The sequence below is a fragment of the Silene latifolia genome, chromosome 1 (assembly GCF_048544455.1).
Source record: "Silene latifolia isolate original U9 population chromosome 1, ASM4854445v1, whole genome shotgun sequence".
NCBI lineage: Eukaryota > Viridiplantae > Streptophyta > Magnoliopsida > Caryophyllales > Caryophyllaceae > Silene > Silene latifolia.
In genome coordinates this window covers 27756012-27770348 of record NC_133526.1, presented here as the reverse complement: position 1 = coordinate 27770348, position 14337 = coordinate 27756012, and the positions used below count along the sequence as shown (strand labels likewise).

Genomic DNA, 14337 nt, shown 5'->3' with positions numbered 1-14337 from the left:
CGAACATAGACCAATAAACCTCCGAAGAGCAGCTCTTGATTCATTCCGATAGTATTTAACTGATACTACCGTCATCTATTCGACTTAGCCAACAAATAAATGCACAGTTTAACTGACTGCACACGACATGCATGGACCACACCATGACTCAAGTCAGAAGAACAGTTTAACTGACTGTCCAACTCATGCAAATGCACAGTTTAACTGACTGTACAACTCATGCGTGAATAACATCACGACTCAACACAATAGAACAGTTTAACTGACTGTCCTACCAACATATGAATAAGAGTAACCAAGGACATATGCACACATTGTCATATAATAACTGAACACAACACAACATATGAAGCAAGCATAAATAACCAATGTTATAGTAACTTCAACCATAACCTTAATATTTAACCATCGAATGTTATAGTAATCCTAACCATAACATGAACTCTGAATGCGAGGTTATAGTAACCTCGACTATAACTTCAAAATAAGTAACTTGAAGTTATACTTACCTCAACTATAACCTTGACACGAAACTCAAAGCCATACTAGTTCCAACCATAACCTTGAGCCATAAATCTCAGGATACGTTAGTTCTAGCTATAACCTTAACTCGTACTTCAACGTTATAGTTACCACAGCCATAACTAGAGTAACTACCCAAAGTTGTACTAACTTCAGCTATAACACTTGAATCATCATCAATGTTATACTAGCTTTAGCTATAACTTTGGAAAGAACCCTTGGCTGTCTATCATGCCGCCACTAGGGTTTGATTCGTAAACCCTAATTGCGCTCATGACACCCATAATAAACATGTAAACAATATACGACATATAATTAGTGCGTAAAAACATATACAAACATGCGAAACATATTTAATCATGATAACAAATAATCAAACACATACCAATTACACAAATCAATTATTAAATCATGTAAATTACATCAATTGGCATAAACACAATTAAAGGAAAACACCTAGTTACCTTATTAAGCAATTAATCCTAAAGATCGTCTTCAACGATATAAACGTCTTCTCCAGGAGCAACTTCCACGCCTTTATGAATCATCACGTGCCAAAGATAACGAATCTAATAAATATACTGACTATATATATAAAAACTATAAAAAACTATAAAACTATGCGAAACATAAAACTTACGAAGAAGATAGATAAATCCAAGAAGTAGGATCGATCTAAGCACGAAGAACGATGAAGAACGAAGGAGGAAGGCACGAAACCCTAGGTGAGGGTGTGGCGCGCGGCACGAGGAGGAAGAGAGGAGGAGAGAAACTAGGTTTAGGGTTTTTGTGAGAATTATAAGAAAAGAAGAGCAAGGGTTTGGTTTCCCCTTATATTTATAGAGAAGCTCATGGGTTTATTCTAGGTTTAGGCCCAAAACTTACCCATCTATACCAAGATTCACGTGAGACCCAAGGAGGAAACGGGTCTTCATCGTTTTTCGAGCCCAATGAGCCCAAAAGACAACAAACGGATATTTTCCCGAAAATAAAATATAAAATATGGGAAAATAAATTATAGAATTATATTATGGAAATTAGGGGTGTTACATTTAGTCCCCTATTTGGTCGCAAGTTTAATATTTTAGATTTCCAAATGCATCATGTAAAGCACGATGAAACCCATCTTATCACACGATAATTGATTGATTTGTAGAGGACGTTACACAAGCGGGAGAGGTTGAATGTTCGATTAAAGAACTTATCAATATGTATCATTACCCCTTTACTTGAAATTCTGGATACCGGAATTTGTATAAAACAAGGGACTCTTAGTTTGTTTTTGGTGTAAACCATCCGGTTTAATCCGGATTCAAGCCGGGTATGACCATTAGGGCGGTAAAGCTCTCCCTCATGAGTTTTAACACTGCTGCGTTCCCGGGGCTCGAACACAAGATCTCTGATTAAGTTAGAACAACCTCTTGTCCGTTAATCTAAGTGATCATGGTTTCAAGCGACTCCTTAGTGGCATAGAGTACAAACATCACAATTCTGAATTTGTTGTACCTATATGGCTAAATCAATTGTGTTTCACCAATTCTTAAGAGAGACGGCCCGTGAAACACAATGAACGCTTAAAACACATAATTTACCCACCGATAACTTCCAGCTGCTCCGCGTGTTACAAAATGAATCATATTTGGCGCCAGGCATTTCATCAAACAGGTTCTCTGCATACCCCAGCTCCTCATTTCTGCTCTCATATTACATCAAATCACTTCTTTACATCGATTTAATATGAGAAAACACATTTTAGATTATGATTTTGTACACTTTTTCATCTGGGTATGTGTTATTATTACAAATTGGATGCGTAAAAGTGGTTAATTGGGTGATTAAGTTGATAAATGTTGCTTGAAATTCAACAGTGATACTGGTACTTGATGTGTTTTAGAGTAGTTAATTAGCAATGATTCTGGTGAAGAGAATTAGGTTTAGACAATTGATTAATCTTAATCAGTATCGTGTCGAAAGACATTGTTGTGGAGGTGGGTTTGATGAAGAAAGCATAAATGTGATTCCTTTTGGGGAAGAATTTCATGATCCTTTGTACACTGATTTGCCCGTGTCTCGAAAGAGTAAGTCAGAGAGGAAGCCTTACCCTACACCCATGAAAACCTTGATACAGAGAGCCAAGGAGGAGAAAGAATTGATGAAGTCTATGCCTTGTCGAATTCTTGAGCATCCACCTGATAATGGTCTTCTTGTTCCGGAGCTTGTGGATGTTTCTAAACGGGTTTACTTCGCTCGAGAAAACCTTCTTATTGGCATTTCAAAGCTACTTATTTTCATACCTGTTTTCAGATGCAGGTTAGTTATCGTATTTTGTTCTGTAAAATGTCATTGTGTCCAATGTTTGGCTCATTATGTTTGCAGTGTTGTGGTTTGTGTAGCTGGACCTGTATCGCTTCCCTTCGTTTAATTCTGATGACAAGGTTCATTATGTTAATCTAGTTGTTGTCTTTGTTCACTCGCTCAACTGGTATTGTATGACAATTCACCTGTGTTTGTACGCCTTTCATGAACAGCGTAATCTTCTGTCTTTATTTACTATAAACAAATGACTTCGATTCAGATGTGATTTAAGTAAACTGAACGGCATAGTACTTAAGTTGTTACAGCCTTATTCCCTGAGTGTATTGGAGTTTACTCTACAGGAATGTGTTGGTTGCTTAACTACTTTTATGTTCAGGGTGATCACATCTGCTCCGTGATGTTAATTTTAAGTTTTAACATAACATTACGCCTGTTTTGCTGTTATAGCTACTTCGTATTTGCTTTTGCCGTTGTTCAATAAGGTGGTACCTTGGAAACTAAAATATATCTGGTGATCCTGGTTATCTCAAAGCTGCCAGTTGACTTGCTAAGTTGTTTGAATATTACGCTAAGAATGGCTGAATGGGTATTAATTGCCAGAACAAAAGAAGTGTACAAAACTCGAAACTGAAGCTTGTATGCCACTTTATAACATAAAATTCCCAATCATGAATGTGACGAGACTTTACATTTCATCTTTCATTTTGTAATTTGTGTTTTTACATTATGTATTCATCAATGAATCTAGCCTCTGATTTAAGGTCTATTTCCAGGTTTTGCTCTGAAGTTCACGTTGGCCCCGTGGGACATGATATACGTAGCTGCACTGGACCAAAGAGTGGTTTCCGAAGCTCAATGCATGAATGGGTAAGAGGAGGCGTAAACGACATTATTGATTTTCCCAAATGCTTTCATCTCTTTGACCGTGTTAAAAACCCCAGAGTTATCCATAAAGAGAGATTCAATTTTCCACGAATTCCTGCTGTTCTGGAGCTCTGTATACAAGCTGGTGTTAATCTCGAGAAGTATCCTGCAAAACGAAGAACGAAACCAGTTTACTCTATTGAGGGAAGGATTGAAGATTTTGAAGCACAATGTGAGGAAATTGCGGATTCAATCGAAGATAGTGCTAATAGTTTTGAGCACCAGATTAATCCGTGGGTACAATTGAACTGTGAGGAGGGGGAGAACTTGAAGGAGGTGAGCATTGGGACACTGACCTCGTGGTTTGAGATGGTATCAGGTGTGAGAAAGATCATGGAGAAATACTCGGTATGGACATGTGGATATTGCCCCGAAGTTCAGGTGGGTCCGAAAGGACACAAAGTCAGGTTGTGCAAGGCGTCTAAACACCAGTCTCGTGATGGTATGCACGCCTGGCAGGAGGCAACTCTCGATGATCTTGTGGGTCCTAACTATGTGTGGCATGTTCGAGACCCGTCAGGTCCACCTCTGTGCAATAACTTAAAGAGGTACTATGGAAAGGCTCCGGCCGTGATAGAGTTGTGTGTGCAAGCCGGCGCGCCTGTCCCAGAACTGTATAGAAGCATGATGCGGTTAGATGTAGTTCCTCCTGACCGTGATGAAGTTGATCTTGTTGCGTGATGGTCATTCCAATTTCCAAGCAAATGCGTGAGGTATTTCAGTATTTCACTACTGGAAAATACAACTAAGTTTGTCTAGTGGTTAAAACAGAGGTATCGTGATAATAGGGCACGAGTGTGAGTCCCCTCCCCATATATTGTTCTGGTGTTGCGCCTCATTTGACACAGGAAAAAAAGCAATCGGATGATTTTAAACCTAGTTCCCAAGTGCCTAGTCCGTTATACGCCTTTCGAGTATAGTAAGTGTGGATTGTGGGTAGATGTTTGTCCAAAGCGTATAGCAAAAATGTTTGTGTTCGATATTGGGAAATCACATTCCATCGAAAAAAGTACTCCTACATATTTCCCTAAATATAAAAGATAAAAGAAACTGTGGGGTAAAAGATTCGGAAAAAAAAAATGCACAATGATAAAAAAAGGGATCATTTTATTTTAATAATAAAAAGTTGTCAGTTTTAGGTGCTGTTTGACCAAGCTTTAAAAGTGTTTTTGTAACTGAAAATGTAGAGCTTGGCCAAACACCCTAAATTAGGTGTTTTAAAACTACTTTTAAAAAGTTAAAAACTGATTAATCACCCCCAAAAGTAGAAGTAGATATTTTCTACTTCTACTTTTCACATAAACAGCCAAAAAAAGCAAAACAAAAGTTGTATGAAAATAGTTAGGCCAAACACATATAAATCACTTTTACAAAAGTATGGCCAAACAACAAAAACTTTTCAAAAAGTAACTTGTGAATAAACCCCTTTTAAGAAGAAAAAATTATTTTACACAAAGGTCAAACAGCACCTAAGGGCATCCACAATAAATGAACCTCTAAAGAGGTTTGTCACATGACACATCATCAAATTAACAAACCCCTCCAATAACAAACCTATACATAATAATAGACAAACCTTTTCAAGGTTAATGTTACAGGACCCACTTCAAATTATTCATTTATTTTCTCTCATATGTTGGGTACATTTTAGGGACCACCACTTGCCATGTCATTCTACAAACCTGTATACAAATATGTAACCATTTTCATCTATGAACCCCAACCCTCATTCCCAACAATAGAGAGGTTTGTCAACAAACTTCTAAAAAATACACAAACCTTTATTGACAAACCTCTATTATTGATGCCCTAACATCATTAAATGACAACTTTTCCTCCATCACACACTCACACCATATAACAGTCCCAAATAAAACCTACTTAGTCCAAAAAAAATGTACTAATTCTCAAAAGCACTCTGTATCACTAAACTTGACAAAGCTAACCTAAACTGTTCTAAGACCCAAAAATGACCCCAAAAATGTGACCCGAACTTGATTTGATAAACCCAAAGTGACCTGACTCGACGTGAGGTGACCCTAAACCTATAGACCAAAATGATTATTAAGGCAAAATCCTAATCCAAAATGACCAGATTCAGAGCGACCCAATCCAAAAATGGGAGATAAATTAGTGATCGTGATTCTATCCAAATAGTCCACGAACTCAACTCGAATAATCTATTTACCAGATCTAGCCAGTACACCACCACCTAATTGTCCGCAAACCACTATCTTCAATTCTTTACCCACAAATTACCATCATAATTTTGAGGAAAAATGGCAAAATACTACCTATTAAAGTTCGAAATTTTTATTTTACTACATATTATGCTTAAATCTGCAAACTACTACCTACAATACCGCAAATATACTCAGTTTACTACCTACTCGACGGAAAACACAACTAATTGTACCAATCTCAGGTAAGATTGGCTTTTTTCCAATTTTGTTTTTTTTTCAATTACTTTATACCCATATTGCCCTTTCTTAATTCAACATAAGTATTCAAAACCATAACCTCCCTCCATTATCATCTTCCTCTTCAACCCAACTTTTCCCTCCTCCATTAAAGGTAAGTTTTCTCTCTCTTAAACTTTACTCTTGTCTCCATTAATTAGTCTCTCTCTTCTCTACCATTATTTTGCTCCGTTCTCAACAATTAACCGGTTACGTTTTTTATTTTTATTTTTCTGGTTTTTGTTGTAGTAGAACTGAAATTTGATGTCTTCAAGAAACTCTCACTCACATGGCTCAAGTCCATTGACATGATTGTGGTTTACAGTACTATGAGAGGAGTTATGATTAGATTAGAGAGGTTGAGTGGCAAATGTGAGAGTGTGAGGTGGGTAATTGGGGGGAGTGTGTTAAGTAAGGGTAGAGTTGTCATTTTACATGCTCCGGCAACTTATTAGTACCAAACTCGCACTTTTCGTCAAAAAAGTAGTATAATATATTTAGTTGTAGTGTTTTGGGTGGTATTTTGCAGAAATAGACTTATTAGGTAGTATTTTGAAAATTTCAGACTTTAATAGGTAGTAGGATGCAAATTGGCCTAATTTTGATGACATAATTCTACTTTCTTCTGCCCATAACTAATAACCTCCCACAGGCCACAACCCACCAAACCAAAAAATGACCCGACTGTCCGGACCCCATAATAAACAGTTAACACCAGCACCCTAATTTTCTGGGTTAAACTTAAAACACATACACAAAATCAAGGTGCAAAATGAGCGCTAAATTCGTACTCAAAACCCCCAAACCTGAGATTTCTGTTTCTGATGACGATCAACAACAGAACAACAATCATAAAAATAATCATACCATTAATTCAAGTAAAAACAATATAATAAATAAGAAAAATGATGAAGAAAAGGAAGAAGAAGAAGAAGAAAGTATAAGTGGAAGAGTTGATTATGAAGAACAAGAAGAAGCCCTTGTTGTTCTCTTTGAACATCGTTCTAATGAAGTTACTCATCTTCGTAAACGCATTTCTTATTATAATTCTCAGGTTTTAATCTCTTTTTCTTTAATTTCTTTTACTATACTTTTAATCTTGGTTATTTCTTGATTATTTTTGTTTTTCTATTTGTTTTCTAAATTGGGTTTATGTCATTTTAGTTTTATTTTTATGTTTTTTTTATGTACATCCAACCCCCTTACCCCGCAATTTGCGAGAGCCATTGATGCACTACTGTAATATTGTTGTTGTGGTGGTCCGTAGTTTGATTTATTTTGGGGTGAGAGGAGTTGGTGATTATCCGTGGCGGAACTAAGGGGCTAGGAGGGGCGGTCAATTTGAAAAATTTTAAGTTTCAATTTTTTTAATTTGTATTTTACCTTTTTATTAATAGTTTGCCCCCTCTGTATAAATCCTTATCACGACTGGTGATTATGATTGAAAGGTATGATTGAAAGGATAAGTTAATTTTGTGTTTCTAAGAAATGGGTATTTGTCGATTTCTGTTACTACTTGGAGGAGAGATCTGATTGTGAACAATTGAACATTGAAGGTTTAAAATGATGATGCTTCGAAACTGCTTGAAAATTATAATGTTGATCAGTTCCCTAAGGTTGGGACTTGGGAGTAGCTTTTAGGAAAATCGCCGTGGTTGCTAAAGAATGAGCAATTTGTGAAGTTGAATTTGGTGTTGCAGGAGCCCTGTGGCCTGTGGGGTTGATGATATATAATAAGGATTGATTTCTATTGAAAGGTTAGGTGCTTTCTGTGCATTTCGTGCGTGTTTGGGTAGATGTTATCACTTATCACAATTACAAATTTGGAGTATATTTCCTGGAATAGAGGTCCCTGTGGAGCGAGAGTGGAAGAGTGAATTAATGTAGTAGGACTGATGTCTTAAACGGTGTTTTGGACCCTCTAACGCAAATATTGGAAATTCCACTCGTCGGTAGTATTAGTGATAATTAAATAATGGATCTGGCCAAAGAGGTTGATAATCTTGTAGATTCGTTCCCATGCCTGGGGCTACTTACTCTTTTCGTCTGTTTGGGAGAGTATAGTGTCTAGTGTCTACATTTTCATTTTTCAGTTATTGAAATTGATGAATGATAAAACTACAATGGTCTAATGTTCATTGCATTGCAAAATTGATATGCTAATTATTAGCAACCAAGTGTGTAGTGTGTTACTAATTGCATTTATGCATGCTTTAATTAGAATTGTTCTATATTTATTGTGCTTTAATGCGAATTTGCTCGTAATCTACTCGCAACAATTTTTTGGCAATCGGGTTTTTTTAAAGATACAGATAATGAGCAACTCTATCTGTTTAAAGCAATAGTTTTCAACTGCAATCTGAGAACTTCCTATAACTACGATGATAAAATTTTTACCTTACATGGGAGTTACACCTTATATAAGGTTTTTCCTTCAAGATCATGCATCATACCTTTCCAAGCATATAAACATTCCCTGGACTACATGGTGTTGGTGTTAAGAATATATTTTATCCTATAACTAACGGCAATTAAATTATGCCAGCTAATGTTTGTGTGAAAATCTTGTAGCTTGAACAAGCAGAGCAGAAGGTACGAGAGGTAGAGGAAAAACTAATTCGAATTCGACGCAAAATGAGTGATAAGAAGAGTAATAATGCCTCTTCTAGTGGCAAAAAGGATGTTCGACTTGAGCGTAATAACACCAGTTCTGGGCAAACTAGTGAAGGTTCCTCTCAGCGTCAGCTACCATCTAAACCACCTCTTGTGATTTCAAACGTGAGTCAAAAATCTTCTCGGTCAACAAGCATGGCTGAAATTGGCGGAACAGCTAATCCTAGTCACTCAGCTAGCCCTATGAAAGTCAGTTCACATGTAACTCCTAAATCGGAAGACTCAAAATCTCAGGCTGTTGGGACAAAGAGGAAACTTGGTAATATACTCCCTCCATTCAACTCCACTTTACATGTATTCCATTTCCGTCCATTCAACTCCACTTTACAGGTTTCCTTATTTGGCTAAAAAAATGACAATTCTATCCTTATTGAAAATCTTTATTTACAAAAAATGCCACCCAAACCCCACACTAACCCACCATAAAACCCCACCTTTATGGCTTTATGTTTTTTTAATATTTTTAACCTCTCCTTTCTCTTTCCCCATGTACTTTTAATACTTTTTTTAATCCGTTCCTTAATATCCGTGTAAAAACCAAAGTTGCAAAGTGGAGTTGAATGGAGGGAGTATAGCTTAACTATCCTAATATTGTGATTGCTATTTAGGTGTATATCTTCATTAAGCTAAGCTGGTATTGTAGTTGTCTTTTGATATTTTTTTTATCCTCCGTCCCGCGGAGCTGATTTACTTCTTTTTTTAAATGCGATGATTATTACAGAACACAGAGAGCATAGTGAATTGGTTCCTTTGGTACGCAGCTCCTCTTCACCATCTTTAATTCGGTGCAATGCAAGTGTACATGTCTCAAGTCAGCACAAACGAAAGCTCAGAAGTCTGGCTTTATGCCCTGTCAATGACAAACTTTTCATAACCAGGTGTTAGATTCTCTCTATGGGCCATGTATAGTTTCTAATCTACCAAATTTTTATAATAGAAAGTTATTGATTATTGTTTTTGGTGCAATTGCATGATATCTGTTTTGATGTTTAATAACTGTCATTTTTTTTGAGAGTGGGTCTTGATTATTTGAGGTTCAACTTCACAAGCCACTTTCTGTATGCTTCTGACATTTCACGATGTTTTGATTTATAAGGGTACTGCTACTTCCATCCCAAATTTATTGTCCCATTTTGACTTTGGATTTTGGTGGTCAACTGATGTAAATTTTGACCATTGATTTCTCTGAAGATATGTAATGTAGCAGAGTAGCTATATTATGCAAAATTTGTCATGTTTTATTCATTAAAATAATTATAATTATTGTATAGTGTGATAATATTGGCCAATGTAGACATTGTCAGATGAGGACAATATAAATTGGATGGAGAGAGTAATTCCTTACAGTAGCAGTACAAGGCTGTTTAAAAAATGCGGTGTCTATTTCGAGACAAGGGTCATATGAATGGCAGACTGAAGTCGTGATGTATTGTTTATGTGGCATTGAACAACTTAGCAAAGATGCATGAGACATATATCTGACAAAGCAGCATGATTACTAACTGCTTTGTAATCATTTGTGTGAATCCAAAAAATATGGTGTCTATTTCGAGACAAGGGTCATATAAATGGTAGACTGAAGTCGTGATGTTTCGTTTATGTGGCATTGACCAACTTAGCAACGATGCATCAGACACATATCTGAGAAAGCAGTGTGACTACTTACTGCTTTGCAATCATTTGTATTACTCAATCCATTAATTTTGTCCTATATTCTGTCTGGTCCTCCGGAGGTGGAGAATAACTTTTGACTGAGCTTCTGTTGCTAATATAATGTCTTGTTTGATTTTCTTCAGTGCACTTGATGGAGTAGTCAACTTATGGCAGCTACAGGCAAGAGGGTAATCTCGGACTTACCTGCTTTTTGAGTACTCCTTGTATGACAGACGTGACTGTTGACAGTTCTGCTTGGTGTACTTCACTAGCTTATGGCAATTAACACAGCTATATAGATTTAGGCTATAGTCCTTTTTACTAATGTATGTTTTGTGTGGATCTGAGTTCAAATCACTCTTTTTAGTGCTTGTATTTATGTTGTGATTGTTCTCACTTATTTTACAAATTGTATCATCTGATTAATGTAAGGAATTAATGGTTGCAATGCGTCTCCTGGACTAAAAAGATACTGTATATAAAAACAAAAAAGTCTTCCAAAATGTGCATGTATCGTGTTAGAAAAAAGCATTAATCGTTTTGTTTTTGCTGATTTACGTAAGCCTCTAGTGTTTTGTTTAGTTGTAGACTTGTAGTATCTGAAAAGGGTTAAAACTGCAAATCCAAGTGGCATCTTAGTGTTTTGTGTTAACATTGGCCACCTTCTGTTATTGGAAGCTGAAATGCTGGAGAGTAGTTGATGTTTTAGTGACATTGGTCTCATAGGATAAGAGTCGGATTATAGAAAGGACCCTTCGACTTTAATGGTTGGAAGTAGAGGTTTAGTATAAAGGAAACCCTTCAACTTCTGTTTAATGTGCCAGTTAGTACATGAAATAAGCTTGTGAGTTGTGATTGCGTGAATAATAGCCAAAGCATAATTATAAGTTTGTAACCCTTGGAGGTTTCAGTTTCGTCCTCCATTCCGAAGGAAAAAATTGTTTTAGGTTTTGTTTTGTCTTGTGGAGGTTTGAATTCAGCCTCATAAATGAATGACTCATGGCTAGCTAGTCCCCTGTTAAGTACTCCACATATATATATATCCTGGAGTACTGTTGATACCTATGTCCGCTATTTATATACTCAAATATATTTGGGAAATATTTATGTGTACTCCGACTTAGGATAGGAACAAATTGATAACGAGCGTCTTCAAACTGGGGCATTATCATGTTTGTGTGTTTAGGTTTTATACAGCTCTATCCATTTTTCATTGGTGGCAAGAGGTGGAATCTGTTTAGCTTTGTAACAAGTGTATGCATTTGTTTCTTTAACCTCTTATTTTTTAGTCTTCATTTGTTTTTTTTCTGCTTCCTGTACTACGCTGTAGATCAGGCGCAACACGTTTAAGCTCTTTGGATTGTCCATCTCCAAAACAGAGGAGATGGCCTGAAGATATAGCCTGGCATCCAGATGGAAATAAACTAGTTGCTGTTTACAGTGCTGATGGAGGGGATAATCAGATATCAGTGCTAGACTTGAACAAAAGCCAGCCAGTAAGTTTTTTGACTGTTTGCTTAAACGAGCATAAAGCAATTACTTTAATAGTACCCACAGACAATTCAGAACTTTTGCCGTATGCTCCCTTTTCCCGTTTATGTCCTCCCCATTTGACTTTGTGCTCAACTAATGTCAACTTTGACTATTTATTTTACTTCTAGTGTGTTTTAGAAAAAAATTGAGTCAAAGGTGATATCGTCTTACCACTCAAGTAAAGCGATGCCAATAAATTTGCTATTGGAGGTAGTTGACGATTTGGGTTGTAAGTCTCCTTTTGTCTATGGCAGAGTGCTCGTGTAACTTTCTTGGAGGAAAAGCCTCATGTTAAGGGCATCATCAACTCGATTTCATTCATGCCTTGGGATGATACATATTTTGTGACGGGTGGTAGTGATCATGCTGTTATATTCTGGAACGAGAAAGACGGGAAGTGGAAACCAAAATCATTGCATAGGAATCTTCATTCCTCGGCAGTGATGGGAGTTTCTGGGATGCAACACAAGCAGATGGTGCTGTCTGCTGGTGCCGATAAGAGAATAATTGGATATGATGTTCTTGCTGGAAGAGCCGATTATAAGCATCAAATTGAAAGCAAGTGTATGAGTGTTGTTACTAATCCACGTGACTTCAACCTTTTTATGGTTCAGACAGGGTAAGTAACATTGTTAATGATTTTGCATTATCTTTACTGTCGTCAACATTTTTTTTTATTTTGATAATACGTAATATTGTTCTTCATGAATTAGTTAGTTCTCTCTTTTTCTTACTGTTTATCCCTCTCGATGGTTGCTTTATGCTTTGTTAATTACTTTTTCACTTCATTGCTTTGGATAATAAATCATGATTGTTGTCATTAGTTCATTACCTTACTGCCTCCAAAAAGGCTTCCACATCGAGTGGGATGGGCTGGAAGGAGTCACATTTATCATACGCGTGAGTGTGTGACCCCTTCCTGCCAAAAACAAGCTCTTAAATTTACCTCCGACTCTATGAGTCCCCTCCGTCTACCTCTTGTAGGTTCTACTTTTAGCTATCTGATGTTTTAAGGAAATGTCCAACTGTTCTTACCAAAGTTTTGAACGATTATTTACTTGGTGCAGGACCCCAGAGAGGCAGCTTCGACTATTTGACATACGACTAAGACATTCAGAACTCCATGTAATTGGTTGGAAGCAAGAAAGCAGTGAATCGCAGTCGGCCTTGATAAATCAGGCGTGGTCTCCTGATGGGCTCTACATCAGTTCAGGTTCAGCAGATCCGATGATCCATATATTTGACATCCGTTTCAATTCTCATAAGCCTTCACAATCAGTGAATGCGCATCAGAAACGTGTTTTCAAGGCTGAGTGGCACTCCTCTATCCCGCTCCTCATCTCAATTTCTTCTGATCTCAACATTGGCCTGCACAAGTTTTAATCCGTTTTACTGCTCATCTTTCCTGAGTTACGACAAGGGACATGGTATTATCAGACCGTCTGAGGATACAGCGGCATTTTTTTAGTGTGTCAGTTGAAATTTTCCTAGTCATTATTGTGTAAAAACCGTGGCATATAAATTTTGTTTTTCAACATCAAAATTAGGCAACATGGGACGAAGGAACTATTTTGCTGTGTTCTGGAGTGTTAGACCCATGTTGCTTAGCATCGGCCTGCCTTTTGGTATTAACCCATGGTAGGTACTTTGTAAACGGGTAATGTTGCCGTGTTTGAGGAGTATAGGAGGATATACCGCGACAGGATTTCAAGATCCATGTTGTAAAAAGAAGAAATGTTTACCATAATTCTACACTGCAAGCTAGAATTACCATAATTCTGACATCTAATTAAATTAGGAAATTTTCTAATTCATTAATATTTTTTCAAGTGTGCACTTATATATACATATATACTCAATACTCTCGATAATAATATAATTAATCTTACACCAAAATACATATACAAAATATAATACTACTCCTGCAAGGTTTGTATTCGTAGTAATAATTGAGAAGAAGGATGAGAAATGTGTTGTTAGTGGCCTACTTTGTCATTGTTTTTTTAATTATTTGTCTCTGTATTGTTCTTTCAATGCTTATTTGCACATTATTATCTAAGTGCAAGCAATGTATCTCACGTTGGCGTCGTACCGATGAGAACGACATTGAGATGGGTCATGTCTCCGTGGATGAGAAGGTGATAGTGGTGGTTATAGACGAGGAGAAGAAGAAACAAGTAGCTGAAAATTGTAGTGAATGTGTAATTTGTTTGAATTGTTTTGATGATAATCAAGTGAATAATAATGAGGATGCAAA

At 36.8% G+C, this 14337-nt stretch overlaps 2 protein-coding genes across 2 annotated transcripts; both read left to right on the top strand.

The window, feature by feature from the left end:
- The first annotated feature begins 2044 nt into the window (after window positions 1–2044).
- On the top strand, window positions 2045–4673 carry LOC141601916 (APO protein 3, mitochondrial). Its single transcript, XM_074422225.1, has 2 exons — window positions 2045–2832; window positions 3612–4673. Exons 1-2 carry the CDS (start codon window positions 2432–2434, stop codon window positions 4441–4443), a joined length of 1233 nt encoding a protein of 410 aa, XP_074278326.1. The 5' UTR covers window positions 2045–2431; the 3' UTR covers window positions 4444–4673.
- A 2151-nt stretch (window positions 4674–6824) lies between these two features.
- LOC141601907 (uncharacterized) lies at window positions 6825–13897 on the top strand. The gene is made up of 7 exons (XM_074422217.1): window positions 6825–7275; window positions 8793–9153; window positions 9616–9772; window positions 10691–10735; window positions 11878–12043; window positions 12335–12699; window positions 13148–13897. Exons 1-7 carry the CDS (start codon window positions 6994–6996, stop codon window positions 13461–13463), a joined length of 1692 nt encoding a protein of 563 aa, XP_074278318.1. The 5' UTR covers window positions 6825–6993; the 3' UTR covers window positions 13464–13897.
- Window positions 13898–14337: the final 440 nt, after the last annotated feature.

Excerpts from the sequence above, each read along its gene's own strand:
- LOC141601916 (XM_074422225.1), top strand. The coding sequence starts at position 2,432 with ATGATTCTGGTGAAGAGAATTAGGTTTAGACAATTGATTAATCTTAAT. Across the intron at positions 2,833-3,611 it reads ATACCTGTTTTCAGATGCAG|GTTTTGCTCTGAAGTTCACG; the intron begins GTTAGTTATCGT and ends GTCTATTTCCAG.
- LOC141601907 (XM_074422217.1), top strand. The coding sequence starts at position 6,994 with ATGAGCGCTAAATTCGTACTCAAAACCCCCAAACCTGAGATTTCTGTT. Across the intron at positions 9,154-9,615 it reads TGGGACAAAGAGGAAACTTG|AACACAGAGAGCATAGTGAA; the intron begins GTAATATACTCC and ends TGATTATTACAG. Across the intron at positions 12,044-12,334 it reads ACTTGAACAAAAGCCAGCCA|AGTGCTCGTGTAACTTTCTT; the intron begins GTAAGTTTTTTG and ends TGTCTATGGCAG.